Source organism: Callorhinus ursinus, unplaced genomic scaffold (genome assembly GCF_003265705.2).
Source record: "Callorhinus ursinus isolate GAN/ISIS: 27379988/994484 unplaced genomic scaffold, GSC_fseal_2.0 scaffold19, whole genome shotgun sequence".
Classification (NCBI taxonomy): Eukaryota; Metazoa; Chordata; class Mammalia; order Carnivora; family Otariidae; genus Callorhinus; species Callorhinus ursinus.
Genome location: NW_027397081.1, coordinates 25,733,570 through 25,758,970, shown reverse-complemented (window position 1 = coordinate 25,758,970; position 25,401 = coordinate 25,733,570). Strand labels below are relative to the sequence as shown.

General features: G+C 43.3%; 1 protein-coding gene across 4 annotated transcripts in view; it reads right to left on the bottom strand.

The window, feature by feature from the left end:
• APLP2 (amyloid beta precursor like protein 2) overlaps nucleotides 1–25,401 on the bottom strand; it is an 85,250-nt gene that overhangs the window by 19,491 nt on the left and 40,358 nt on the right. For 2 of the 4 annotated variants that reach the window (XM_025893418.2, XM_025893419.2), the window contains exons 2-7: nucleotides 18,728–18,901; nucleotides 17,709–17,832; nucleotides 4,514–4,626; nucleotides 3,352–3,548; nucleotides 2,804–3,012; nucleotides 1,495–1,662 (exon numbers count right to left, since the gene is read on the bottom strand). In XM_025893418.2, coding sequence (XP_025749203.1) covers nucleotides 1,495–1,662; nucleotides 2,804–3,012; nucleotides 3,352–3,548; nucleotides 4,514–4,626; nucleotides 17,709–17,832; nucleotides 18,728–18,901 — 985 coding nt within the window. The remainder of the gene's footprint in view (nucleotides 1–1,494; nucleotides 1,663–2,803; nucleotides 3,013–3,351; nucleotides 3,549–4,513; nucleotides 4,627–17,708; nucleotides 17,833–18,727; nucleotides 18,902–25,401) is intronic. The other 2 variants (XM_025893420.2, XM_025893421.2) reach the window with 1 other exon arrangement.

Here is a 25,401-nt window from a genome sequence, read left to right as displayed (position 1 = left end):
GGTACACGAACACCATGCTTCTCTGCGGCAAGTTTTCCCTACCATAAGTACTGGGAAACTACAAGTTTGCAGACTGCAGAACCATTAATGCTCGGAAGAGCAAGCCATTCCATCATAGCTTACAGCACTACCTATGTGATCCTTTAGGGAAGAACTCTCTCTCCATATTCAGGGAGATCCTTAATGACCGCTGATTCCTCAGGCTTCGCCCCCAAATTATGTGTTGTTGCACCTTAGTTTAAGTAATTTTACAAAGCAGGAAATATCCCAATAATTTCTGTCTCTGTATCTTTCCTGAATAAAAAAAAGTTTCTGCCACCAAAGTTCCCTAAGGACTCATACTGTTCCCACACTTTCAATTATTCCTACTAAACACAGCTTTTCCACAGAGCAGCAGCTGGAGTGGAAGTGCTAAAAGCAGACCATATCATATCAAGATTTAAAACACCTTTTGGTGGCGGGAGGAGAGAGGACCGTGAAGGTATTCGAATGAAAAGCCATCAGAAGCTTAGGAGCAAAAACCGGGAAGGGCCAGCAACTCCTTATTCTAACACGTTCCAGAATCAGAACCAAGTGAGTGCCTCGCCTGAGTGAGGATTTTCCAAAAGCATGGGCTAGCACTGCAAGGTAAGAGAAAGGGGGCCTTAAAAAGGGAAGGGCATAACCATGGAGAAAAGCAAACGTTCTCCTACCCGTGTCTAAGTGAACCCAACTCAGCTGAACCACTGAATTTCCTCTGTGACCAAAGGACACACGAACTAAAATTCTTTCACTTCCTGAACCTTTGCGTTAGGCGTTGCCAGAACAGTTACTACCACACAACTGCACAGCTCACTCCCGAGTGCCTAAAGCAAGACACTGCGATATTCTGGACTCTCAGAGAAAGTATTCCTAGGGTCAGTTCTTTGAAGAAGTGTCGTCCCCCCTAGCCAACACGCACCATGGGTTGGGCGACAGGGTAGCTCAAAGACAAGAATGAGAGGAAAAAGCCCAGAGACGAGAATGGGCAGAACTCATGGCCGCTGTGCTCACCGTTCTGCACCTTTCCACTGCACACGGCCAAGGGCAAGGCTGCCGTCACCGCACGCGGCCAAGGGCAAGGCTGCCATCACCGCACACGGCCAAGGGCAAGGCTGCCATCCCAACCAACACAGAAGCGCTCCGGGAGCCCACAGACGACGAGGCGGGGTGCGAAAGACCAAGCCCTGGGCGGTGCCGGGGAGGGGACACACCACCAACCGCCACCACCACCGCCACCTGACCCACAGTGAGCATGTGGCATACAGAACTGGGCTCGCGACTGCCAACAGGAAAGCAAAGCCTAGATCTAGAAAGCACAAAGAGGAGGGGAGAAACGCTGGACAGCAAGCCCCTGCGTCGGCAGGGAGCACTACACAGACGCGGTCACGAGGACGGCCAGGAGAGAGACAGGACACCGGACAGGACGCCGGACAGGACAGGGCCGCTGCGCGGAGCCCGCGCGCCGGGACTTACTCATCGCTTTACATACAGCCATACAATAATCCTCAGACTCAAAATTGTTCCTGTTGCCTCCGCAGCCGCCATATATAAAGCGCACACACTTTGCCTTGGAGAGATCAAAGTACCAACGAGGCATCACGGCCCGGCAGGGCCCCGTCATGGCCTCCTGGGAGCAGACAGCTGTGTGGAAACGGTCAGAATGTCAGCAGGGCAGAGGCAGCGGCTTCACGTGCTTCACAACTGCTACAGGCCGGCCAGCGGCGGGAGGGGGCGCGCCCGGCGGAACGGCGCTGCCCCGGCCAGCTCACGCACCACCTCCAGCCCGCCGTCCGGGAGGACGCAGTCATTCGCCCGCTCTGATGCAGTGAAGGCATGCAGGAGCTGAAAACAGCGCTTCTCACACTGTCTGGAGGCTAGACTGACGGGGAGGAGCTCTGTGTCTCACAGCTCCATGAGCCTCATGTTTCTGATCTGGCAAGTGGAGACGTCTGCCTGACTTGTCCAACGTGCTGGTGTCAAGGACCAAAGGAGCCCAGTGCAGGTGAAAAGGCTGCTTTGGTGGTGATGACCACAGGAAAAGCTACTCCAGCACCCGGAAAGCATGCGTGGGCACTTGCATTCTCCGAGGTCAGTCAAAAGCTTCTAGACTTGTTAAGTATTCCCCCCACACTAAGTCCTAAATAATTCTTCAGAGCTTAACTGGCTTCAAATATATATACTCGGCAGGAGGCTGCGTGCCAGTCGCTCTAGAATGGTCACAACCTTTTTTTCCTCTTTTTTGGGAATTGGCAAGATGAAAATCCCTCGCCGGTAGGTCATTAAACTCCACCCTCCCAGGCACAGACATCTTCTAGCGGACAAACAGGGCAGCCTACAGATGGGAACATGCTCTGGAAAAGAACCAAGTCACTTCAATTCTAGAAGGTCAGGGCTTTAGAAGTATTGAGGAGGGGGCCTCCCCTTGGGGAAAGAACATTTCAGGCTGCATGTGGAAGGATCCTGCCCAAGCAAAAGCCATGTTATCTCCCTGAGTCTCTGGACTGGTCCTTCTTCTCTAGTTAGGTCCTTACAATGCAAATGAGAGTGTCTGATTCAATTCTGGGTCCCTCCCTGAATGTGTCCACTCCAGCCGCTGCAGCAGCCTGGCCCCCACCCCCAGCGTTCATATGGCACCACCAGCGTGCTGGAGAGCTGGCGTCATGTCGGTGCCCAGGAGCGCCGCCTCTCCTTCCGTGACTTACCTGCGATGGATGCAGTCCAAAATGGTAAGCAAGTATTACCAAATGGATTTGAATGCCATGACGGCTTTACGTCAGGTTACCTTTAACGTCGTGAGTAATTTCCTTTTCCGAAATCGTCCCCTCGCGGCTGGGTTCAGTTGGGCTCTCCTCATTGTACTCATCTCCTTTAAAGGTGTCGTAATAGTAATCTCGGTCTTCCACCACCTCCTCCCCTTCCTCCTCCTCCTCGTCGTCGTCATCCACAGCTGCTTCGGTAAAGTCCTCCAAATCTGCTTCGGTAGGAAATTCGCTGAAGGTCACAACAGAAAAGGAAGGTTAATACCGATTCTTATGTGCACAGCACAACAATGATTCTCTTCCCTACTGTGAAACACAAAAACAGAGACAGGAAATAAGCTCAACTCGCAGTTCACCGTGCCACGACAGCCCTCCGCCGAGCTACACCAGCAAAAGGGCAGAGTTAGTGGGCAGGGACTACACTTACCTGTGGAAAGTCTTGTGGCCAGAAGGAATGCCAGCCGGCTCAACTCCAGCGCACACAAGGGCATGCCCACTTTGCCCAGAGGGAGGGACCAGCAGCCCTGTGCCACCAGCGAAACCATTTCACAGGTGCAGGACGAGAGTTTACCTTTTGTAAATATCATAGTCTTCCTCTTCTTCCTCCTCCTCTTCTTCCTCCTCCTCTTCCTCCTCTTCCTTCGACACAGTAGACCCAATAATCTTTGTCTGAGGGCAGCACACATACTCAGTGCCGTGAAACTGGTCTACCCCACAGGGCAGCAGCATGCCGTAGCGATATAAGGTCATTCCCTGAGTCAGACAGGCCTGAAAGAAACCCACAGGTCCACCTCAGAACATTAACGCATTTGGTCAAGTAGTCCCCGATCATTAGCTTTATCCAAAAGAAATGCCTATCAAATCACTATGTAATGGGGTGCCTGGGTGGCTCAGTCGTTAAGCGTCTGCCTTCGGCTCAGGTCATGATCCCAGGGTCCTGGAATCGAGTCCCACATCGGGCTCCCTGCTCCGCGGGAAGCCTGCTTCTCCCTCTCCCACTCCCCCTGCTTGTGTTCCTGCTCTCGCTATCTCTCTCTGTCAAATAAATAAAATCTTTAAAAAAAAAAAAATCACTATGTAATGCTTCCTCTCATGGACACATAAATTTTCTGTCAACAAGCTGTGATGCTATTATTTTAAGAAGATTCGCACATTTTGCTTTACTCGCGATGGGGCAACATCATCTGGGCCAGAAACAATGAAGGCCCAAAGTTAGAAATTAAGGAAAAGGGAATTCTTCTAGTAATTATCAATGCTGACTAAAGGTGGTCAGTGATAATTTACATTCCTTGCTCCGAGGGCATGGTGTCAGATTTTGACAAAAGAAACTGACTAGAGATCTCACTTAACTACAGAAGGCAAGTATAAGAAAGGCTATTTCTCCTCCCAGAAGAATGAAATGGCGTCTAATCCTATCAGTGTATATGTCAAGACATTGATTTTCTGTAATTGGCTATTTCTACTCTAAGGCCCTAGGGTTGGGATGGCCTCCTTGGGAACCCCACGGACAGCAACCTTGCTTTCAGCACCCTTAACTCGAGGGGCTGGATCATCAACACTGTATTTCCCTATAAAAACACCCTCCCAAATATTTTTAATTTAGAAGATACAAGTAAACATAAACTTTGAAAAGATAAAAGGAAAATAAAATTAATTTGAAATCATGAGGTTTAGAAGAAAATGCTACTTTCTCTCTTAACAGGAAAAACAATACATTTGATCCATTCTTTTACCTCTTTGACTACAGTGTGCCAATGCTGGTGATTCTCGCACACCTCCATCCGCTCTTTGTGGAAAAACTGGCACTTTTCTGGAACTAGTAGAACATCACTTACAAATTCACCCACTGGAAAAGAGAAAGTTTTGTTATGAGCAAATCTGATCATGATTCAAGGCAGTAAGGACCCTCCTCACAGAAGATTATGAGAGTTATGTAGTTAGGTGTAAACAGGAGCAATCTCAAATATATATATAAGCTGATAGGCCTCTCTCACCTTCAAAGGTCAATTGGACGTTACAGGTCCAGGCAAGCAGCACAAGAGCTCAACATTCCGTTACAGTCGTGATGCTTGGGACTTTCCTCACTCTTCCCAGACTCTAATCCCTTACGGTCCAGTTGCAGGGCTATCACAACACAGAATAGGACCCTCCCACACCATTCCGTGACCTCAGACACACACAGATATTCCTCTGAGTTCACATGCATTCATATTCCTAGCCTCTTACTCCCCTATTTCAGCCGTTAGTTTTTTTTTTTTTCAAGATCTGTTTATTTTAGAGAGGATGGGGGAAGGGCAGAGGGAAAGGGAGGGAGAATCTCAAGCAGACTCTGCGCTCAGCACAGAGCCCGATCTCACAACCGAGATTATGACCTGAGTCAAAACCAAGAGTTGGATGCTTAACCAACTGCACCACCCTGGCTCCCCAGCTCATGTTCTAATAACAAAATGCCAAGAAACTAAGGGTGTTCTTCGAAAATACGGATGAATCTTACTTTGGCCCTTTGTGTCCCTAAAGATACATAGCTCTAAGACAAAAGCATTGTAATCAGTGAATTATAACAAAGCACTGTAATAAGTGAATCAGGTAAAAGACTCCTCAACGAAGGGAACAGGTGCCTCTGCAATGGAAAACTCTGGCAGATGCTACTTTAACCAGGTGACCAGCCTAACATGAGGTTTGTCACTGACAATGACAAGCTGACATATTCGTGATGTGCTAAGAAGAAAATACCACTACACAGTCTTTCTGCCAAAAATATGTCATTTGATTCTAATCGTGATAAAACAATAAGACAAATTCAAATTTAGAAATATATTTAAACAAATGGCCTAACCTGAAAAAATGCCAAGTCATGAAAGATTTTTTTAAAAAGAAGGAATTAGGGAACTGTTGTAGGTCAAATGTAATGTTTCATCCTTTTTAAAGGAAAACTATAAAGGACATTATTTGGAGAGAAAATGTCCAAAGTATTGATTATTGTATTTGTAGTTATATAGGAGAACATCCCTGCTCTTAGGAGAAATAAGCTGAATATTTAGAAGTGAACTGTCATTATGTCCCAACTTACTTTCAAAGGGTATAACAACAACAAAAGGTATATAAGATGTGCACGTGTGCACACACACACACACACACACACACACAGATAAGGCAAAATTGGAAAACCTCGGTAAAGAGTATAAAGGTATTCACTGTTATTTTTTTTCTATAGGTCTAAAACTTTTCAAAAATATGAAACTGGGGGGCGCCTGCGTGGCTCAGTCATGATCCCAGGGTTCTGGGATCGAGCCCCACATCAGGCTCCCCGCTCAGCGGGGGGGGGGGGGGGGGGCATGCTTCTCCCTCTCCTTCTGCTGTTCCCCCTGCTTGTGGGCTCTCTCTCACACATAAAATCTTTAAGAAAAATTTATAAAGCTGGGAGGGAAATACACATAGCTGCTCAAAAGACAGAATGTGATCTTTCAGAAATACACACTGAAGTATTTACAGGAAAAAAGATACTATCTTTGCTATGTTTCCAAATAATCAAGGGTAGGTGGGAGTGGGTCCACAGACAATGGGAGAGTGGCTCACAAACTGATGATCATTACATAGCTGGACCACTGGTACATAAAGGTTAACAGTATTATTTTTCTCTATGTTTGGACATGTTCATAACTTCCATAAGAAAAAGCTAAAAATTCATCTATCACGGGGGCATCCAGCTGGTTCCATCAGTAAAGCATGTGTTGAGTCTTGATTTTAGGGTCATGAGTTCAAGGCCCATGTTGCATATAGAACTTACTTTAAAAAAAAATTCATATATCACTGGATCATCACCCAGAGATTCTGATTCAGTAGATCTAATGTGGGACTCAGTAATTTTCACTGAACAAACATTCCAGGAGATTCTGATGCATCACCAATATGCTCCACACAGGGTCTCAGTGGAGGAAAACAAAGAGAGGGGGAAAGGTGCGTGCATAGCTCAGGAAGAGATGCAGTATAAAAGGGGCAGGAGAAAGGAGGCAGGCAGGCTAACCTCTGAGGTTTTCTTTTCTTTTCTTTTCTTTTTTTAAAGAGGAAGTGTAATAGGAAAGTAATCTGGCCTGAGAAAGGTCTCAGGGCTTTGAACTAGTGGAAAGTCTGTGCAGACCCACTGCCCAGGTTCGTCATGGCAGCCTGGTCCTCCAGGACCGCTCGTCTCAGGCCTCAGACTCTGGGCACTACAGAAGTCAATCATTCCATGACCCATGACCTTTCGCAAGCGAAAGAAGTCCTTGATCTACTTGAAGGGAGAAGATGTGCTCTGACATTACAAGCCGGAGCAGTAAACACAGCCTCCCCACATCAAAACAGCCTTACACAGGGTAAAGACATTTCACACCATTATTAGCACAAGGGAATTTGGGGGCCAAATAGCTCCATTTGACACTGAAGCACGAACACAAAGTAGTAAGTTAGACATAGTGTTGCCTTGACACCCCAAAGGCTCTAAGGTGGTAGAACATGTACATAAACTTTTTTTTTTAATGAGTTTATTTTTTTATTTTTATTTTTTTTAATTTTTTAAAGATTTTTATTTATTTATTTAATTGACAGAGAGAGAGAGAGAGAGAGCGTGAGAGGGAACACAAGCAGTGGGAGTGGGAGAGGGAGAAGCAGGCTTCTGGCTGAGCAGGGAGCCCGATGCGGGGCTCGATCCCAGGACCCTGGGATCATGACCTGAGCCGAAGGCAGTTGCTCAACCAGCTGAGCCACCCAGGCGCCCCTGTACATAAACTTTTTCAATCAACTAGACACAATCAGTGCTTAAAAAACCCAAAATCTCCATGGGTAAATGAAGATTTGCCTCTATTGGGAGAAACAATCATGATACTCAACAAGTTAGAAATCACATAAACTATTGACATCCAACCACCAACTAACACTGTTTTAATGTGATCATCCTGTATTGACTAGGCAATTCTCATATTTAATCTATGACAAAAAGCAACAAAAGAATATATTAAAAGGCAGTGTGCACAGGGTTAAATGCAGGGGTTCAATTTCAGCACCGTCATTACCAGCAGAGTGGTCTTAGGCAACTTAATCTTTCTGTGCCTCAATTTCCTTATCTTGTTATGAGGATGAAATGATATGATATACGGAACACACAAAAAGCTTAGAGCAGAACCTAGTGTACAGTAAGCAGCGCACAGCAGGTAAGTGCACTAGCTCTAATTACTGATGCTAATGTTGCTGAAGTATTGAGCTGAGCAGCTTCACCCAAACTATATATACAACTATCATTATCATACAGAAATCTGTAATTTGTAAAACCTCAATTTTATATGTACAATTGCAACACCGGAAAAAATTTTAGAACAGCAGTTTTATTACTAGATATACAGTCTATAGAAACAATAAACTGAGTTTTTAAAAAATACAATGGAATACTATGTATCAGGTTAAAAATGAATGAAATCTACTTATATCACACTTTAGACACACCCCAAAAAGATGTAATAGTAAGTTGTAAATGGTCAAGTACAGAATGATACCATTTATGTACGCTTGCAAACAGAAAAACAAATGATCATATATGATACACACATATATAGCAGAAGTATAAAAACATGCATGAGACAGAGGGAAGGTGGAGGTGGGTGGGGGAAACAGGTGATGGGGATTAAAGAGTACAGTTATCATGATAAGTGTTGAGTAATGTATAGAATTATTGAATCACTAATACAGTATTATATTAACTACACTGGAATTGAAATTTAAAAATTAGTAAAAAATAAAGAAGCTGCTGGAACTTGGGTTCTTTCCTGCCAGAAAACAAAACACATGCATGAGAATAACATGCCAACAAGAGGGCAGTGGTTAGCTTGAGAGCAAGGGAGGAAAGAAAGGAGGAAAAGGAAAGGAAGGATGGGGCTTTGGAACATTTAATACCTTTATGAAAAAATAACATGGAGATGAAGAAAACCTAGCAAAATGTTGAAGAACTTAAAACACGGTGATGAGTACTGAGTGACCATCATATTGTGTTATCTTTTCAGTATGCTTCAAATACTGTATTTCAGAATTAAATTTAAAATCAAAACTTTTAAAATGCCCGATTTAATAATTAACTCCATGCTACACCAATCCTTAGCTATTCCATGGCTGAATCAATCTGTCTGACCTCTGAAAACCAGAAGAGAATTAACACTACTGAATTTGACAAGAAACTAAAACGTAAAAATAAAAAAACAAAGAATACTCTTTGAGTCGACAACTGCAATTCTAACAACATACCGTAAGGAAATAATTAAGCAAGTAAACAAAGATATTTATTGCAGTGTTAATATCAAAAATTGGAACCAACCTAAATGCCCATCAATAGGGAATTAGTTAAATGATGTTAGCTATATACAATGGAATACCAAGGGATCACAGGAAATATAGTTTGTGTCTATATTTAACATGGAAAAACTTCCATAGTGATTAAATAATTTTAAAAATCATTAAACAAATAGGGGCGCCTGAGTGGCTCAGTCGGTTAAGAATCTGACTCTTGATCTTAGCTCAGGTCTCAATCTCTGGGTTGTGAGTTCAAGCCCTGTGTTGTGGTCTCCACACTGGGCATGGAGCCTACTTAAAAATAAAAATAAAAATTATTTTTATAAACAAATAGAGCAAGAAACACACCCCATATCCCCATCCCTCCTCCTTCAGCCTGGTTAACTCCTTAAGGTCAAGTTTGTCTTTTATTCAAAGATACATAACTCCCTAAGAGTAGCACATAATAGATGTTCAAATGTCAACTTAAAAAAAAGAAAAAAGCAATAAACAGGTGAGCAACTGTAGTATGACCCCATTTAGAGGAAAAAAAATTTCATTTAAAAGCACACATACTTCCATATGTGTCCAAAGAAAAAAGTCTTATATACACACCAAAATGTTAATCATGGTGCAAAAACTGGAAATGATTATTTTTGCTTCCCCTACTTTTCTTCTATTGAAAATAAGCTTTTTGGGGCTGGGTGGGCGGCTCAGCCAGTTAAGCGTCTGCCTTCGGCTCAGGCCATGATCCTGGGATACCAGGATCGAGCCCTACCATCGGGCTCCCTGCTCAGCGGGGAACCTGCTTCTCCTTCTGCCCCTCCCCTCCAGTTGTGTGCTCGTTCCCTCAAATAAATAAATAAAATCTTAAAAAAGAAAGAAAGAAGATTTTTAAACAAGCAAACTAAAGAGGAACACATTTCAATCCCAACATCAGGTCTGTCATTTCACTGCTACTTTTTGACATTTGCTACATTCATCAGAAGCTTCTAAGAAAAAAAAAGAAAAAAAGAAAAAAAAAAACCAGACTTAGGCAGATCAGTATTACTCTGTTTTACAGAAGAACACTGAAAATGGTTTGGTCTCAGTTTAGAATTTTACCCAAGTTTATAACAATCCTCAATTTAATCATTTGGGCTGTAAAAGATAATGGCCATAATTTCCCAAGTCACTGGACACAGAAGGTTATATTGTTTTCACTGTTTAAGAAACTGATCAAGGAATATGGAAATTTAACAAAACCTAGTAACTTACAATTTCCTTTAAAGCTGCACTTATGATCTATCTCCAACCTCTACCCATGCCCTATGATTCTCTCTCTCTTTCATACCATCTCCCCCAAGCAGGGCCATGACAGCCATCAGGTTTTAGAGCTTTTCTAGAGGTGCTAAAATTCCTTTTAAAAATAACAAAGGTCGTGTACCCACTTGGGAAAGCCCTCAACACTGACACTCACACATATTTTTTAAAAACCTACTGCGAAAGTACTCTCCAGCTGCAGATAGAAGACCATGTCAGTTATGGGGCTCTGGAAGCTGTAACCAGGTGGGGGAAGAAAGCCTTCTGTAATGAGAGGGAGCCAAGAGAATCAACCTGACCACCGAACGCAAATATCTGTGAGGTTTGGCGGACATCCCTAGCAGACATCTCAGAGGTAAACAGGGCTCTGAAGTTAAAGACCCAGGATAATTCTCACGAGCATAAAAGCTCAAGGGCCCATGGGCCCACGCTGGGGACAGGGTGAACTGTTGATGGGCTGTCGTGAATTTCAAAGGCAGAAGATGAGTAGCTAATGCCTGCGATGGATCATGAGACCCCGAGGTGCAGGTGCTGAAGGTGGCACCCCGAAATCTCTGAGAATGAGAACTGTCTTTGGCAGTCCTCACATCACAGTCACACTCTCTGTCCAGATCGCCATCCAAAAACAACCCAAAACAAAAACAGTCATGGGCTCTCAAAGCTCTCTTCTTTTAGTACAGGAGCCAGCCTACATAGAAATGTTAGAGATGACTAACTCCTTCCCCCCAAATCCCAGCAGTTTCGCTTCTTCACATATCACCAACCCCGCCCTACTTGGACCATCCTATCTACCTACCTACCTACCTATCATCTATGTACATTTTTAGAGATAAACAGGAGTCAGTGAGTAGTAGTAACCTAAGATATAACGTCATTTTGAGAAAGGAGAGACTGAACTGAAACAGCAGGTGAAAAGTCACACTGGTGGGTAGTTAAGCATCAAGAGAGGGCAGAGCTGAGTGACATGAACACAGATGTCCACAGGCAGCATGACACAGACTGGAGGCAAGCACTACTAGCAACCCAAATTCATTCTCAAGCTGCCTTCCAAGCATGCTAACCAGGACATCCCCCTCTCCACTCAACCTAGCAAAAACAACGACAAACAAAACGAGAAAACGAGTGCCTGAGGACATAGGTAAGAACCCTGGGACACCCAAACCAAGTAATATGGGCGACCCAACCAACACAGACAGATCCTGTTTTCCCCCGTTCCCGTCTCCTCACCTCTGGCCTGCCTACCACCTATGCTTTGGGTTTGCTAGGCAGTAATTATCTTTTTTACTGTTATTTTTTTAAGTAAGCTCTACACCCAACATGGGGATCAAACTCACAACCCCGAGATCAAGAGTTGCATGCTTCGGAGACTGAGCCAGCCAGGCGCCCCATTAGCTAGTTATCTTCAAGGGGGTCTCAGGGCTAAAGCAAACCATACTTCTACCATCACTTTATTCCAACATGTGGTATTCATCTTAATATGGACAAAAAGACGTATTATGATTATTTCTGGTGAATAAAATGTACAGGACTCTCACTTTTTTCTGCATCCATGTTTGGTACAGTTTGTATGTTAAAAGAATTGTGTATGGTTGTGTATATACTACAAACCATTAAACTATGTACTTTAAAATGGGTGAACTATATAGAATGTGAATATACTACAAACCATTAAACTATGTACTTTAAAATGGGTGAATTATAGAATGTGAATGATATCTCAACAAACTTGTTGAGCAGAGACTGACTGGGGAGCCTGGGTGGCTCAGCTGGTTGAGCATCTGACTCCTGATTTCAGCTCAGGTCACGATCTCAGGGTCGTGAGATCAAGCCCCACATCAGGCTCTGCGCTCAACACGGAGCCCGATCCTCAGGATTCTCTCTCTGCCTCTGCCCCTTCCCGCCTCTTGCTTGTACTCTCTCTCTTTCTCTCAAAAAAAAAGCAAAGACTGATTATTTACAGGAGATACTGAGCAAATAAGTATACTGAGGATAATGGAATTGGAGGCATCAATATGAGCTGCTTCTAAGATACACCTGTAGCTATAGAAATATGGATTTATGTGTACATGCAGATGTATATATATGTGTATTTCTTAACTCTGTCTGCTGAGTGGGCCTAGAAGCAACAATATCTTAGTACAACAAATACACATAATGCCCAGACTTGGTTTCCAAATACCATTCTCCACTGAAAGAAACCAGGGCTTCCTGGAGAAATGGCAGACTCCAGGGGTAGAATTGGGAAAATCCAGGATCAGCCTGGATTCTCTTTTTGTCAAATCTGGACAATGAGTCCATAAGGAAATAAGCGAAATGCAGACACCACCTTAGCCAGTTGAAAAAAGTTACCACGGGTAATAGAACAAACGGACATCCTGCAACGCCTAATATCATGCAACAAGAAGAACACATGTGTGGTGGTCTCCTCAAAAATGCATCAATCAAAAGAATCATAAGGGGTGCCTGCCTGGCTCAGTCTGACTCTTGATCTTAGGGTCATGAGTTCAACCCCCGCGTTGGGCATGGAGCCTACTTTTAAAAAAAAAAAAAAAGGATCGTAAGACAAACCCAAATTGCAAGGCATTTCCGCAAAGTAATTTGTACTCTTTAAAAATGTCAAGGTTGGGGCGCCTGGGTGGCTCAGTCGTTAAGCATCTGCCTTCGGCTCAGGTCATGATCCCAGAGTCTGGGGATCAAGCCCCACATCCGGTTCCCTGCTTGGCTGGGAAGCCTGCTTCTCCCTCTCCCGCTCCCCCTGTTTGTGTTCCCTCTCTCACTGTGTCTCTCTCTGTCAAATAAATAAATGAAATCTTAAAAAAATAATAAAAATGTCAAGGTCATGAAAGACAAGGAGAGACTAAATACAATGTGTGATCTTGAATTAGGTCCTGGCATTATTGGATAAAAGATGAAACTTGAATAGGGTCTGCAGATTAGATTCAGACCAATGAGAATTTCCTGATTTTGATGATGTGGTTATATAGGAGAATGTCCTTGGTTCTAGAAAATCTACACTGAAGTACTAAAAAATAAAAAGACACCAAATTTTTTTTAAGATTTTATTTATTTATTTGACAGAGAGACACACAGCGAGAGAGGAAACACAAGCAGAGGGACTGGGAGAGGGAGAAGCAGGCTTCCCGCCGAGCAGGGAGCCCGAGGCGGGGCTTGATCCCAGGACCCCAGGACCACGACCCAAGCCGAAGGCAGATGCCGAACAACTGAGCCACCCAGTCACCCCAAAAGACACCAACTTAAATGACTCAAACGCAAAATCCCAGCAATGGAGGGCGAGGGTTGAGGGCATTGGGGGAGCGAATACAGTTAATTTTACCACATTGGTCAAATGGTAACAGTTGGAAAATCTGAAATCTGAGGAAAGAGTATACGGGAACTCTTTGTACAATTTTTCTAACCATTTTGTAAACTTGAAATTATTTTTAAATTATTCTTAATTTTAAAAGGCAAAAGCAACTCTAAAAGACTATCACCAAAATGCTTTCTAAGAATATGGAAAAAAGAAAGTGGTGCTAATTATTAACCAAGGTCAGTTCTACCTGGATGCTCTAAGGGGAGATGGGATGCGGACAGCAGAGAGACATTAAAATCTACTTAAGGGGAACCTAGGTGGCTCAGTTGGTAAAGCGTCTGCCTTCGACTCAGGTCATGATCCCAGGGTCCTGGGATCTCTGCTCAGCAGGGAGTCTGCTTTTCCCTCTCCCTCTGCCCCCACCCCTGCTTGTGCTCTCTCTCGCTCTGGCTCTCTCTCTCAAATAAATAAAAATCTTAAAAAATAATTAACGAAATCTACCTTAAATGATGACAAGGAAGAACTGGCAGTATTTCTGCCCTGCTACCTCCCTTAAACTCCAGTCACCTGGTCCCTTACTAGCTTAGCCTCAGGCAACTGTATATGTTTTAGAACACCAGTGGATGGCTCTACTTACTGGCTAAGAAGTTATCGAAATGGATAGTGGTGTAAACACAAAAAAATTGTCTGAATTAAACATCAAAGACCATATAATACTTTATTCAGTGACCGCATGCAAAGAAAGTATTGAATAGTTGATGTTCAAACTGTCTTTCATGCATTTAACTAACAGTATCATTTCACTGGTTCTTTTTTTTTTACTAAAGATTTTATTTATTTATCGGAGAGACACTGTGAGAGAGGGAACACAAGCAGGGGGAGTGGGAGAGGGAGATGCAGGCTTCCCGCTGAGCAGGGAGCCCGATGTGGGGCTCGATCCCAGGACCCTGGGATCATGACCTGAACCGAAGGCAGATGCTTAACGACTGAGCCACCCAGGCGCCCCCCACTGTTTGGTTCTTAAGACTGAAAAATTCAAACTACATTCAACATACGGGATCCTGGGATCGAGTCCCGCATCGGGCTCCCTGCTCCTTGGGAGCCTGCTTCTCCCTCTGTTTCTCTCTCTCTCTCTCCCTCTGTCTCTCATGAATAAATAAATAAAATCTTTAAAAAAAAAAAAACATATTGGAAAATAAAGCGGAGAATGACTTGTTGTGTACCAGCCACAGTAAGCAGTCTTGTCGTAACTATTATTAAAACGGGCGTCCTGTTCTAGACACTGTCACTGTACGAGAGGACAAAGAGGGCTAGAGCAGGGTCCCTGGTTTCACAGTGTTTACAGAAAAGTTGGAGAAAGATTCAGAAACAGATCATTACTGTACAGGGTGACAGATGCAATGGCAGCAATGGTAGAATTTCAGAAATCTGCCTATCTGGATAGAAAATGTAACAAGGAGGAAAAGTTTTCTTTAAAGGAGGCAGCCCCTCACCTAGGTGGCTCAGTTGAGCGTCCAACTCTTGATTTCCGCTCAGGTCATGATCCTGGCATCATGAGATCAAGCTCCCCCATTGGGTTCTGTGCTTGGGGTGGGGGGGGCAGAGTCTGCTTGAGATTCTCTTCCTCTGCCCCTCCCCGTACCCACCCCACCCCTGTACTGGCTCATGCCTCTCTCACAAATAAATAAATCTTTTAAAAATAAAATAAGGGAGGCAGCCCCTGAAGTAAGCCTTGAAGGGAGAACTTCCCAAGCAAAGGAAGTAGAGGAAAAGCATTCCAACAATGAGAGCTCGATGGTGTGTGGCCAGGAGCCACGAGATGCCCACAGTGATGAGGGGCGGTGCACAGAGCAGGGCATGACAGACAACCGGGAAGGCCTGAGCAAGGGCCACATTATGGAGTTTTTAACCTAAACTAGGGAGCTTAATTCAACCTATCTTTCAGGTGAAGAAGAGCTACTAAAGGCTTTTACATGCAGGAAAAATAATTCAATCTTCATTTGAGGTCAGAGGGCAACGGACTAGACAACAGAACGGAGAAGCACCCAAGGAGGCCACTGTTACCGTCCGGGCAGGAAAGGGCAAATGGGCAGGGACCAGAGCAGCAGGAATCCAATGGGAGGAAAAGGATATAAGCCAGACGTTCCCAACTTCCGAGTCACAGCACCCTTGAGTGTCTCAGTAATATTTTCATAGCACTACCAAGCCAAAAGAATAGCCAAAAGCTAGGTAGTTAGGTCTAACTACTTAGTAAGTCCTCGTGTCTTAACCCCTTAGTGCTTGTTGTGCACTGCACAAAGCCTCCAACATTGCAATCGACTGAACACCATCACCCTTTCTTCTCCTCCTCCAGTTATGTTGGCGTGACGCTGGCTCTTTAACCCGGGAACCACTAAGATATCAGTCCGGAAATATAGGAGGTCACTGAAAGGAATGGAGCCAAAGGATATTGAAACTGTGAATACCTCCAGCTAGTAATTCATGGGATGTCTGAGAGATGTCTCCTTTGAAAATCAAAAATATCCCACAATGCTCATGGCCTGAGTTTGCTCCAATGCCCCGGGGAGGCTCGGTGCGCAGTTTGGGAACCATGCAGAGAAGCCATTCTGAAGAGGTACGAATCAGGCTTGAAAACTGACTGCATGTGGGGAGATAAAGGTCTCCCAGATCTCCAGATCAGAGTTCTGGGTGAGGAGTGGAGCCATGACAAAGAGCCTGTAGGAGGGGGGCAGACCAGGCTGCAAAGTCTTCGGGGGAAACAATGCGAAGGGAAAAATGACTGCAAGTACTTTCTACCTAGTCTACAATCACTCAAAAATACTCTCTTGCTTCATTTAGTTCACGGATTTTATAGAGAGTGAATGAAACCTCATACCCGGAGATTTCTGCGAGCCAAATGGAATGGGAGAACATCCTTAAACCACACCAAAGGTTTCCAGGTCTCACACTACGAATGCATGATGCTCCATTTTAAAGTAAATGGTGGTAAGCATCTGCAGAGTCTCTCTTTTCCCCCTACTGAATACTTTAAACAGTAATTCTACATATGTTAACCACTGTTTATTTAGGTGCTGACTCTTCCTGTTATTTTGATATTGAGAATGAGAAAAGCAACTTATTCTACTTTAGGAAAGATTTTAATGAAGGGAGGAAGTAGAGCGAGTTAAATTAATGGTTAAAATTAAATACATCTACAAACTACCCAAAATGCCTATGTTGATGCTATATCTATGTTAATCCTATCATGGATCATCAAAAATCAAATTATTTTGATCTTTTAAGCTTCTACGACCACGTCTGTTCCTGAATCACCCAGACTACACATAACGTGAGTATACGGATGTCTCAGTGATACGTAGTTGGGATGATGAATGCATTAAGTAGATGAGCGTTTGAAGCAACAACTGTTTCTGGGTAATAAAAACTCCTTGCTCAGTGTTAATCAAGTTAGCTTTATTAACACCAACCACAGGCTCAGAAAGCCCGGTAGCCATCGTGGGCCCTTCAGCACGGCAGGCAGCACAGGGCCTAGCCCTGGCCTCCCTTACCGTGTGCTCAGGCAGCTGAGTCACTTCTCCTGAAAACTCCCATGAGTCTGGTCTCGCTAGCAATACAGGATCTCAGTACCTTGCCAAATGTGTATAGGATGAAGTAAGAGGAACAGAAGACTCCATTCCTTAGGCTGCTCAGTATAACTCACTACTACGACTATAAGACGGGAATTTCAAACGTCAATGTGAGGCAAAGCTGGGCTGCTCTCAGGGCGGCACTCTGACTCACGCCATGCAAAAAGCTCATCCTTAAAAGACAAAGGATGCCCATGATGGGAGAGGTCATGACCTTCAAAGACAAGTCAACCATCGACCCTAGAAAGCAGGAAATACTCAAAAAAGAAGTACCACAATACATTCCTGCAGCCGTCGGCTTCTTAACTAATGTTGAGGCCAGAGAAAATGAAATTTAAAAATGAGCAACCTCCACTTCCTAGAGGTTCCTGTAACCAAGAGCACCTCCGAGACACTCACCAAGACATTTGAAAGGTATCACGATGTGTGTCTTGCACTGCTTTTTGTCCCTCCGGCACCAATTGTCGACACTGACAGGCTCGTTTGCTTCCATCACGTTTGTGATCTGTAGCTCTGGATACATCTGCAAAGAAAAGAAAACACACGCACAATAAATGGACTTTATCCATAATAAATGGACATTCATTTGCAAGTAAGGATGCCTCATGTCAGTGTCATCGTTATGCTCTATAAATCTCAACTTCACTCTGCTACTCCTGGTTCTAACTGAACTCATCGAGTAAAAACATACTGTAACTATTAGTTTTCTTTTGACAGGTAGATTTTTGACCACTTCTAATGCATTCTCTTAAAAAAAAAAGTGGGGAGGAGGAATCTTTATTTAAGGACCTAACAAAAGCAGCAAGCTCTCAAGCCCAAAATAAATCTATTCAGTATCATGTCCACTTGTAGGGTGCATGGAAATAGCTGAGAAGAAAAACCTTAAAAGGCAAGTCCGTGGAAAATGTCTGCTGATGAAATTAGAGAGTAATACTTTAACCCTGGCCCTCTACACTAATCTTGGTAAGAAGTTAAAGCATCTCATATCCCTTTCTAGGTCACGTTTTGACCCAAAAGGTAAGTTGAGTCAGACCTGAGATTATCATTCACAATACTGGTAGCTTTCTATCTGCAAGTCGAAAGCCAAGAGCACCAGGCTTTACTAACACGCACATGACATGTTTGGCTTCACATCCTCCCATAGTAAGTGGGAAGCCAAGAGAACCAGGCTCTACTCGTACAGTTTCCATACAAGTTTACATACCCGTTTACAAGTACGGTTCTGCACTGTTCCCTCCTGAAAGAACCAAGAGCTCGCAGCGCACACGGGCAAAGCCTCTGACAAGTCTCAGTCATGTCATATATAGTTAGAAATAAAGGCCCGGTGCTCTGTCATTAGCAACTTGGTCTTCTAAGGTAACGAGGTTCAAGCCTGACCCAGAAAAAAAGCCATTTCCACATTCTGGCAACACTCTTACCTCCTGACAGTACTGAAGAACTTCTTCTTTTGTTCCAAAGCAGCTCTTAGTGCCTGTTGGGTCCGGTTCCCATTTCCCAGTCTGAATGTTTACATGCATATTTAACTTCCCACAAAACATTGCAATTTGAGGCTCAGCGACAGCAAATCCTGTTCCAGCATTGGCTGCAAGAGCCTACCGAAGGGGGAGAGAAAAATCCACGTTTACTCCAAAAAAGCTGGCAGAAAGGCACAGTCATCCAATGGTTTGTAACAGAACTGATCTTTTAAAACTTCATTATTTATTATTTTCATCTTCATAAACAAATCCTTTTCCCAGGAGTTAGGCCAGAAAAAACAATGACCGTTGTACTTCAATGATCAAAGCGAAAGGTCAATGGAAAATCTAACCCCCACTCCCCACCTGGATACTTCTGACTTGGGAGTCTGTAATCCAACTGTGATCTGCTCTAATACAAGCACATCTACTTCCCATCCCTTACTGTAGTAAGCCACAAAAGTACAGAATGGCTAAAGGTCCAGTGATTCACTCACACAACAAAATTTTGTTGAGCAGCTACTAGTTTGCAAAGCAACATGCTAAATGCCTAGGTCACAAAAGTGAGCCAAAAGTTATGGTCCCTGCTCTCATGGGGCTTACAGTCTAGCCCAAGAGCCCATACTCACACATAAGAAAGTGTGATCACATCCCTAGATGTCCTATGAAGGAAAAGAACCCAGGGCTGAAGGAGCGGACAGGAAGGGAATTTAACTTAGGCTTGGGTTCAGAGGTGGTCAGGGAAGCCTCCTGAGGAGCAGTACTTGTGAGGTTCCCATGTGGATGGAGAGAATGCAGACAGAGAGGCAGACAGCAGTAGGAGAAGGGTGGAGAGGCATGCAGGGACAAGCCTACACAGTGCGTGGACCAAGAAAGGACTTCTGTCTTACCACTGAGGTGCTGGGAGGTTTTAAGCACAAAGTTAGTATTTTCAAAATGCAGCTGTGATACTTTTTTCTGGTTGCTGGATGGCAAAGAGACTGAAGGGGAACAAGTGTATAGAGGGGATGGCTCAGGAACCTGGAGTTGCAGACTCAGGGGGAGAGCGAGGGAGGGAGGATGGAACCTTGGACTAAGGCGGTACGGCGGAGAAACAGATTTGAGAGATCAGAGAACACACCTGGCAAGACTTGGTGACAGATTAGTTAAGAAGATGTCAAGCATGGCTTGCACCCCTCAATGAGGGATGGTATCATTCATGGAAGCGGAACACTAAAAGGGATTTCATGAACAATTTTATCTTGTATTAGATAAAAATAATCAATGATTCCATCGCCTTTCTTTGGTTAGTATCCTCTTCTTTGTGAAAAGATCATAGCCACTAACAGATCACAAATTACAGGTGAGAAAGAACATCTAGGCATTATGACAGTTAAGGCTCCTACAAAGTCTCACGTTCTAGAAAAAACACAGGCATCCCAGCATCTAGAAATATGCCAATATCGATGGCTGCATCCACAATGGAGTTCTGCGGTCTCCCCTAATGTAAAAGTTCTTTCAAAATAAAAATCAAACCGTTTTTTAAAATGTTAAAAACTTGGCGGATAGGGTTAAAGATTGTACGGTCTATCATGTTGCTCTTTTTAAAAAGAGCAATTAACATAAAATGGTTTTCCAATTAAGAGAAAGGGTAACTCTGACTTTTATAATATATGGAAAATATGTGCTTTCTAAGCAACTCTCATCTATTTGTGCTGATGGACGACACAGACATTAATGGTCCTTCCAATCAGGAGACTATATTTGATTCTGAAATACATTATGACCTTTCTCCAGGCAAAATTTGCCATCCTCCACACATTTTGCTTAGGAGCTTATTAAAATAAGCTTGCTTTTTACCAGTACAAGAGAAGAAAGCACAGACACTTGTTGGATGGCTGGGAGAAAGCTAATTTGGGTTGAAAATATTGCCAAGATCAATCAGGGTTGAAAAACACCTCAATTAAATCCAACGAAGAGAACAATTAGCAACTTTATCAACTAGAATTGATTGTAGCCCTACTGTGACGATTAATCATTTATTAAAGTAGAAGGCAGATCCTAGACCTTCCATGTAACTGCATAATATAAATCTACAGGCTGATAAGAAAAAGAAAGAACAGGGGCACCTGGCTGGCTCAGCCAGTAGAGCACACGACTCTTGATCTCAGGGTTGTGAGTTCAGGCCCCATGCTGGGTGTGGATATTACTTAAAAATAAAATCTTTAGGAAAAAGAAAAAGAACATTTAAGGATATCTGTGGAAAGGAACACGCACTTATTTATAGGCAATACTCTAAAGGTATATTAATTCAAACCAACTATTAAAAGGAGTAAGGACGCCCAAGGCAGACGTGTTTAATTCTCAACACTGAGTTTAATATGTGTACCAAAATGCCTCTTCTATTGGCCATTCTTTTTTTGAGAGCCATATCTAAGGATTATGGCTAGAATGCTGGATTACGATATGGAGGAAAATGGGTATACATAAATGGGTTAATACCGAGACAAAGGCCAAGAAACCCCAGGGACACTTTTAACTACCGAAACCTACTGTTTCCCTAAGTTCTTTCCTTCCTACTTCAAAAGCCCAGACAGAAATAGAGAAAATCGAGAAAGAGATGATACATATATAAGCAAGAAAGCCAAAGCAATAGGTCAAAGGAGAGTGTTTCCTAAACCTGCTATAATTAAACCACCACAGGTAAATCTAAAAGTTGTGGGGCAATAATTCCTAAATTCTATGACTTCGTATATCTTATTTATTTTTAAGATTTTTTTAGAGGGGGAGGGGCAGAGGGAGAGAGAGAATCTTAAGCAGGCTCCCCAACCAGCGCAGAGCCTGACGCCGGGCTCTATCTCATGACCCTGAGATGGTGACCTGAGCCGAAATCAAGAGTCTGACGCTCAACTGAGCCACCCAGGCGCCCCTTTAAGATTTTAAGTAATCTCTACCCCCAACGTGGGGCTCGAACCCACAACCCCGAGATCAAGAGTCGCACACTCCACTGACTGAGCCTGCCAGGAGCCTCTGGCCTTGTATATTTTAACATTAAAAGCGGCTATTAAACAAACAAGATTTCGAGTGTGGTAGAAGTACGGGGGGGGGGGGGGGGGGGAGAACAGGACATTAACCTCTTAAACTCTAAACATGAAATCAGGTAAGAAACAGTGTCAATTAGTTACATGAGCTCACCCAAGCCACAGACGTGGAATGGTCAAAAGTGTGCAGGCAGCCACTTATCAGCACCAAAGATTATGTTCCACATGTTACTCATTATGGTTGTTGGCTAAAAGACCACAAGAGTTCCAACTGTATAAATGTTCAGTTTACGGGTCAACCACTAAGGTCAATACATCAGTGATGAGTGCATTTGATCTTTGTGCTGAGATGGTCAGCATCGCCTTCCCTAAAGAGAATCTAAAATACCAGAGGTTAAAGCAACAGGAAGCAGCAGCTAAGCAGAAGCAGCCCCTCACATCAGTTACCACCAAGAAAGAGGAGAGTAACTGGAATCATTCCAGACAGCTAATATGCTGCAGTGATTCACTTCTGAGTTCAGAAAGATTAATCCTGTGGTCATAAGAGACTCTCAAGAAGGTATCATCTGAAATATAAAAAGCCTCTGTGGACCATGTCTAGGAATCAACTAATCAAACATATCCCAACCTTACCTAGAGTATAATAGGATCGGTTTTGTTCTGTGATGTTTGTGCTTCTTTCCTCTGAAAATGCTCTTATTTAATGTGCCTCCATTTTCTTAAGCACACACTGTGCCTGGATCCATTACATCAATGTATAAATCAATCTGTTTCCTAATCTAACATGTTACAAATGGGATTTCACTGCCAAGTCAGCACTTCTGATATCCTGTGAACCTGGAATCCTCTACGAAAGAAAATTAATGCCCCATGCTTTGGCACTTAAGCCGGTCCTTGTGATCTATGCATATTGCAGCACTTTTAAGGCTTTGAAAACAAATTGCATCAATTGCTTCCCAGCTCAGTGCTTCCATTTTACTTAATAATTCATTCTTAATAAGAAATTCCATTTTATTAATTTGGCTCAGCGAAAAGAGTTTAGCTTTACAAGGACAGAAACTCAACTTGGTAAAAAGTGCTTCTAGTAACTTGGTTGAAAACCTGATATGGCTTAAAGCAATAAATAAATATAAGTAAATCTAAATCTGAGCCTAATTTAAATGAGGGCCTTTAATTATCATCTCAAGAGATGCAGCTCCTGGGCCCACCTCAGTCCCACCAGCCTTCACAAAGCGGCTCAGGACCAATGCAGCGTTCTCAGTCCAAAGCGAAAATGTAAGCCCAGTATTTCCTTCCCCACTGAAACGATCATCTCAGGAGCTAATCTGGCTCCAGGGTTTGGGAAAGTGCCTGCTGTGGAGGGCGCATCTTCTGAAGAGGACAGTTTTATCCCCTTACTGAGTGAATCACGTTTCCTCGGATGGGAAGGTGCTGCATTACAGGCAGGCAAGTGTTCCAGCTTCGCCCTGGGAAGGCCAGTTAACACAGTCCCAGTATGAATAAATACAGAACGAGAAGCACGCCTCTGGAGCATCTAGTTACCACCTGCATGGTAGTGATAGCAAAAGGCACAGCATTCATAATCAAAGACCTTCGATTTGAAAGAAAAAGTCAGAAAAGGACAGTCTATTAATGGGTGCCAAGATTCTATATAATCATTCCTGTTTGTTCAAGTTCTGCCTGGCAGGTCATGATTCGTAGGTTAAAATGACTTAAATCTGTGTTCACCAACCTCCACCTGAGATTTACTTAATTGAGCAAAGTTTTAAAAAGCCATCATTTCAAGGTATCTCTCCAAGGTAGTTATGGACTACAAAAGGGAAGAAAAATTACTGCACAGTGGACATACTATCACTTCCCTCACCAGCAGTAAGCAGCCTAAGAGAACCTCGATGAGAAAGACAGAGGGGCTCCCCCATTTCAGAAGACCAAGGAGAAGTAAATGCAACACCAGAGCCAAGACAGGACGCTGGGGCAGGAAAACGACGTCAGTGAGAAAACTGGAGTAATTATGTGGATAGGGTCTGAGTCAGTTAATAATTGTGTACTGGTGTTAATTTCCCAGTTTTGACAATTGCACCGAGGCTATGTCAGATGTGGAGATCAGGGAAAGCCCGGAAAGGGCATAGGGGAACTCTGGAGAATTTCTGCAACTTTGAAACCGTGCAGCCACGGTCAAAATTCAGGTGGGTGATGAACATGATTTAAAAAAAGCCCAAACCACTTTATTTTGAACTAACTTTAGAGGTTTTTTTTTTCAATCTGTCACAAAGAGAAGACACATGTTCAGGTCGGGCCACTATCAAGTTATAATCAGAGTAGGCCAATACCTGAAAAACATACTATTTATTCTGAACACACGAGCATACATCCTAACGCAGTAAAACCCCGCGTGTGCAGATAGTAAATTCTCTCCAGTGGGAACACTATTACGATTCTACCGAGAGCCTAATATAGATGAAAGTCCACTCTTGTTACTGTCAAAAGGATCACTGGAGTTTGGAGCCTTTAGTATACTCCATCAGCAGTAAAGAAGTGAAGCTTTCAATTTAAAACAAGCTTCAAACATTCAACCCACTATTTAATAAAATAGGATTCTTGTTAAGCATTTCCCAGCTTTAGCAGCAAACTGAGAAAACCTGTCCTTAAAAGTGACAGTTTGCATTACAGCAACTGAAAATCCTTAGCCGTGTTTTTGTTTGTTTTAACATTTGAACTTAATTCGAATTAGGTTTAGGGCGAAAACTCTGAATGCAAAAAGCCATTACTCTTCCACTGACATACGCCAGCTCTTAGGTATTATTTTCATAGGCAGTAACTTATACAAATAATCTCTGCTTTATCAGAGCTCTAAATATTAAAGTATAAATGAGGTATCATTTCCAAGATTAAAAATGGTTTAGACAGTCTCCAAGGCTTTTTATAGGAACACAGTGATTTGTTCATCTGGATTACACTGGTTGGTAAGGATCTAAGCCCCAAGATTTAAGAGAGGTCTGTTATATGTCCCCGAGATGAGAGTGAAGAGTCTTCCATAAAGTGATTGAAAAAATACATAAATACATCAAATACTTTTATGTTAAAAAAAAAGAAGAAGAAGAAGAATAGTGTTTATGGGCCTAAAATTCTCAAGTGGACGGGTTCTGGACTGGCTCCTGTGTTTCCTTCCAATTGCCCGTAATAGGAACTCCGAGAAAAGGATTTCAGCAGGTATGGAGACATGCCTTGACCAACCATTTGTCCTCTGCTCATTCCACTCCTGACCTCAGAGGAAGTGTCTGAGGTGGTGGCCAAGTGCAAGGGCTTTAAAGGGAGGGCAGACCCTGACACAGTTCCAGCCCCATCACTGACTAGCTGTGCCACCTTTGGCAGGTCACCTAACCTCTCTGGCCCTCAGTTTCTTCATCTGTAAGATGCTGACAATAGTAACTGCTCACCACAGTGTTGTCTTGAGGTTTAAATGAGTTAACATATGCAAAGTGCTAGAAATAGTGCTTGTTCTACAGAAAAGAGTTCTTCAAATGTTGGTGGCCATTGTTATCAGGCTTTAAATTTCTTGATTTGTAAAACGGGGCTCCTAACATACCTACACCTCTCGGGCCTGTCGTGGGGATTACA